Source organism: Piliocolobus tephrosceles, chromosome 13, assembly GCF_002776525.5.
Source record: "Piliocolobus tephrosceles isolate RC106 chromosome 13, ASM277652v3, whole genome shotgun sequence".
Lineage (NCBI taxonomy): Eukaryota > Metazoa > Chordata > Mammalia > Primates > Cercopithecidae > Piliocolobus > Piliocolobus tephrosceles.
The window spans coordinates 63,787,405-63,792,350 of record NC_045446.1 but is presented as its reverse complement, the minus strand read 5'-3'; the positions used below and the strand labels follow the sequence as shown (position 1 = coordinate 63,792,350).

General features: G+C 55.5%; 1 protein-coding gene across 1 annotated transcript in view; it reads right to left on the bottom strand.

Annotated features, from left to right (window-relative positions):
- The window catches only part of PLEKHB1 (pleckstrin homology domain containing B1), a 15,222-nt gene extending 12,237 nt beyond the window's left edge, over window positions 1–2,985 (bottom strand). Inside the window, exons 1-3 of the mRNA XM_023209461.1 lie at window positions 2,804–2,985; window positions 1,489–1,564; window positions 450–602 (exon numbers count right to left, since the gene is read on the bottom strand). Coding sequence (XP_023065229.1) covers window positions 450–602; window positions 1,489–1,525 — 190 coding nt within the window. The 5' untranslated portion in view covers window positions 1,526–1,564; window positions 2,804–2,985. The remainder of the gene's footprint in view (window positions 1–449; window positions 603–1,488; window positions 1,565–2,803) is intronic.
- Between the last annotated feature and the right edge of the window lie 1,961 nt (window positions 2,986–4,946).

The window sequence follows — 4,946 nt, the reverse complement described above, 5'->3', positions numbered from 1 at the left end:
GGCTAGTTTTTTGTATTTTTAGTAGAGACGGGGTTTCACCGTGTTAGCCAGGATGGTCTCGATCTCCTGACCTCGTGATCCGCCCGTCTCAGCCTCCCAAAGTGCTGGGATTACAGGCTTGAGCCACCACGCCCGGCCTGTTTTTTTTTTTTTTTAGAGACAGGGTCTCACTATGTTGCCCGGGCTGGTCTAGAACTCCTGGCCTCAAGTGATCCTCCCGCTTCAGCCACCCAAAGTGCTGAAATTACAGGCATGAGCCACCACACACAGCCAAGGACCTATTTCTTAACTCACACCAAACTGAACTGGAGTTGACAGAGGCTCAGAAGCAATGTCTGTGAAATGCCTCTGAAAGCTGCAAAGAGGCTTCCAACGGCAGGTGTTCTCAGAGACAGTGGGAGGGCTCTGCCCACAGTCACGGTGCCACAGAGGAAGGGGCTTCTGCTCACCATGGCACTCTTGGCCGATCTTTATGTCACGGACATTGAAGTGAATGAGCACACGGTCCTCCTCGTCCTGAGCTGTCTCATCGTGGTAGTATCCCAGGGTCCCGTCCAGCCACAGGGCAAACCAGTTCCGCTTCCAGCGGCGGAGGATGGAGCCTGTACAATATTCCAGATGCACCAGGCAGGCCAATCCCAGAGCCTGCTGGGGATAGGAGCCCCAGACTCCCAAGTCCCCTCAGCCTCAGTCCCTAGTGTTATAACCACCTTTTCTTGTCTATCTACCCCCTGAAATGAGGGCAGGACCTCTTTCTGTCTTCTCTCTGTCTTGTTCACCTCCTGCCTCCCATTGGGTCTGACGCATAGTAGAAGCTTGATACATGTGCTAAACAGGGAAATGAGTGACTGGACCCATTACTTGGAAGCTGCTAAGGCCAAGTCCCAGGTCTCTTCAAGGGCAAAGACCTCTCCCTACCTTGGGCCTCTATCTTCTCTCTTTCTCTCTCATTTTTCACTTTGTTCTGTACCTCATTCTGTGTCCAGCCCGGGGCTGGGGGACTGTGGACACACAGAGGGTCAAACCCAGCCCCCCTGGGGTTAGGGGACTGTGGATACACAGAGGGTCAAACCCAGCCCCCTGTCCTTGAGGAGCTCACAGACTGGGACCAGTCTGGGGTCAGGGAGTGGGGAGACCCACAGATAAAGACGGTTCTGTTCTAAGGAGATCACTGTAAGACGCCGTGAAAACCAAGGAGGGAGCCTCTAATCCAGCTTGACGCTATCGCAGGGGCAGGAGTGGGGGCCAGAGGAAAAGCCAGAGAAGTCTCCTCAGACAGGGGCCCATCTAAGATGGGTCGTGACGAACAAGTAGAAGTTTAAACCACGTAGTCGGGAATGGGAAGGACCTTCAGGCAGAGGGAAGAGCGTGGACACACGAGGGAAGGATGAAAAGGTCCTGGCTTCTTGGGAGGAGGGTTCCCTGTGACAAGCCCAGTAAGCCACTTCCCTCACCCTGCCCCAGGACCAGGGGCCCAGGATCACTCACTCTGTCTCCACAGCCAGCCGCCCCTCACCAGGGCCATTTCTTCAAAAGGACTTTCCAGGGCGGAGTCAGGCGGGATCTGTCAGAGGAGCCACAGGAGACACAGGCCTCAGCAGCAGCTCCCTGGAGAGAAGCCCCCAGCCCTGCCGTCCCCGGGGAGCCACCCAGGAAACGTTTGAGGGAGGGTTAGTAAACAAACAAGGGCCAGGCGGCCTCAGCCTCCTCCCCATTGTCTGCTCAGGAAGAGAATGGGAGCACTGTCACTGTGGGGTCAGCAGGGCAGCCGTTGGTGTGGGGTGGGGGTGGGGACCAGGAGCCTGGATTCCAGCCTCAGCTTCATAACTTTGGCCACGTCCCTCCTCCCTGGCCCTCTGTCCTGGTCTGTTTCTAGATCTGTAGAAGTGTGTCTGTGAGGCAGGCAGAAGCTGGAGGGAGGAGCTGGCTAGCTCAGTCGGTGGAGCATGAGACTCTTAAAGTATTAGAAACCTTGGGATTCTGTAATGTGGAAGTGCAGAATATTAGAATCATGGCAACGGAAAGGCTCCCTCCCATTTGGACCCCACTAGAGCTGTTTACAAAGTGCTTAACAGAGGAGTTCAACAGCAGCTGTGATGGACGAGCACTCTGTCTGGGTACCCCCTCTCAGTGCTTTCATCCATTATCTCATTTAAGCCTCCCTGCAGTCCTTATTATTCCTATTTCAGAGATGGGGAAACGGGGGCTGGAGAGGTCCAGTCAGTTGCATGGGGCCACTTGATCAGTAAGCAATGGAGCCCAGACTCACACCCAGCAGTCCTAGCTTCAAACTGTTATGCCAGCAGGAGCTTTGAGAACTTCCGATGCCAGGCCACACTGCGTAACAATTAAATCAGAATGTCTGAGGGCAGGAGGCAAGCCCTGGTACTCTTCAAAGATCCTCAGATGATTCCAATGTACAGCTAAGTTTGGACGTCACCGAACATACTACTCCCTCACCTTGTCCCCATTATAACCCTGTTAGGAAGGGAATCTTTACTCCTATATTACAGATGGACAAGCTGAGGGTCGGCAAATGACTCATCCATTTATGTGATGGAGCTTGCACTGGAATCCAGCTAGGTGCCCTCTGTTCCTGAGGGCGACTCACTTGCCAGCGGGTGCCTCCGCCCCTCCCCCACCTGCTCACACCTGTTGCTGCGTAACAAGGGCTGGCACACCTGGGCTGGAAGGCCCGGCCTTGTCCTCTTGCCGCTCCCTCCCGTCTCCACGGTCTTGACACAGATCCGACAAGAGGGCCAGGTGCAGACTCCTTTTCCAGCCCTCCCCTTGATGCACCCACCTTGTCTACACCTGTTGCGGATGTTGCTGCCAAACCGGCCGCTACTCGATGCTGCTGCCACCCAACCCGCTGCGCCTGCGCTTTGTGCGCCCGGGAGAGCCAGGGGCATTTCTCTCCTCCGGCAGCCCCTGGGAGCCCAGCTGCCCCCGGGCCCCGCCCTCCGGACCTGCCCACCCCCAGGGAGGGGGCTTGACGTGAAGAGATGCTGACCCGAGGCATGCTGGGACTTGTAGTCTACCCCTCTAGAGCTGGGCAGAAGCAGCCTCGCCTGCAATTTTACTTTTCTATTAAGACATTTGTTCACTCATTTATCATGAAATAGTTTTTCTTAAGAATCAGTGAACTCAGTTCCTAGAAAAAAAGAAAACGTAAAGTTGCAAGGAGAAGCCAGGCTCCTAGTTTTGCATGTTTTTTTGATGCTTCCCTTTTCCATCCCCAGCTTCCAGTCTAGTGAGGGAGATTACATGGAAACACACAACTGGATCACAGCGTGTGATTTAACAGTGGAAAAGATGAGCCTGACTTTTCCCAAGGGGTTCAGGAAGGCTTCCCAGAGGAAGCTGAAAGGGGCCTTGGAGGATGAGTGGCAGTTTCCTAGGGCGACCCGAAAGGTCCCCTATGAATACTGTCAGGATGTTGAAGAGAGCCCAGCATTTCCGTGTGTCTAGAACATAGAGCGCAGGGGTGGGGAGGGCATGGGGAGTGGCAGGCGATAGAGCTGCAGGGTTTGCAAAGAAATAGCACAGAGGCCTTGCACAACAGGCGGAGAGCTTGGATGTTAGGATGCAGTGACTGGAGCTGGGGGTGGGAGTTTCAAGATGAGGAGGGAGGTGTGTGATTAGGGGGTCGTAAAGGCCCCTCTAGGGCACAGTAAAGAATGGATTGGAGAGGGCCCACCTGGAGAAGGAAGACTTTCTGTATCTCACCTCGGACTGTGATCATTTCCTTCAACAGCTCAGCCCCGCAAACCCTCACCTACCAGCAGCCACAGGATGTCATTCAGAGACCAGAGGCTGTCAGGGCCTAAAAGACTTCTGTCCCGTTCCCTGTGTGGCAAGGGTGCCCACCCTGACCTGGGCCCTTCCTCCTGTCCCAGAGAACTCTTCCTTACCGGGGCTGCAGGGCTCATGGTTCCTGGGCGGCAAGGGCAGCATTTCCCAGAAGGCTCCCGTAGCGGGGCATTTCCCTGAGCGCCTTAGAGATAAGGGGATCAGGAAGGTGCTACCAAGTGGGAGGCTGGAGGAGGGGAGGCAAGGAGGGAGTGCACAGACAGATCCCAAGGAAGGTCGCCCTCTTTCTCAAGGCTCCTCTCAGCCTTTCCAACTGATGGCTCTGATCCTAGGTTCATTGGACAAGTCATCCCTGATTCAGAAGTAGTCTTGGCTCAGCTTCGCCGAGGTTCCTGGGGTGGAATGGGGTCGAGGTTGCGGGGGAGGACAGGAACGGGGCCGGTCGTCCTCCCTAGGTTGGGGGCGGGGCTACATCTTCATTTTCCGGCCTGGCAGGACAGCGCCCATCACCCCAGTCCTGGCTGCGCAGTCTGGCTCTTTAAGCCTTCCTCTCTTGCTCCTGAGTCTCTGTAATCCTGACCTCGAGCTACCCGCGCGCTTCGGCCCTTTGTGCCGTGCGTGCCCTGCTGAGGGATTCGCCATGGCCAATCCTATTAACCACTGAGCTCATCCCCTCTTAGCCGACCCAAGAACCAGCTCTCCCAAACCGCGTTTTCATCTCTGTGCCTTTCACTCACTCTCTGTCTGGCTCCTGGAACGTCCCAGCCCCAGCTTGTCCTAGCTAAATTTTCCACCTCCACAGTAGAAGGAAGAAAGGAAGGAGTGGGAGGGGGAAAGAGGGAAGGAAAGAGATATGGAAGGAAGGAAACAGAGAAGGAGGAAAGAAGGGAGGGGAAAGGGGAAGACAGGCAGGCAGGGCTGCAGCTGGCCTCAGAGGATCTGCGCCTGGGTCCTGCCCCGACCCAGCCTCTCTCCAGCTCTCCCTGCTCCCCTCCCCGATGGGCAGTGGGGCATCCTCCATGTCAGGGAGCGGGGATGGTGCAATCATCTCCTAGATTTCATTCTCTGGATTAAGCAACCAGATGAAAAAGGAAGATTCTCCAGCAGCAGTGGAGACTTCGGGGGAAGACTCT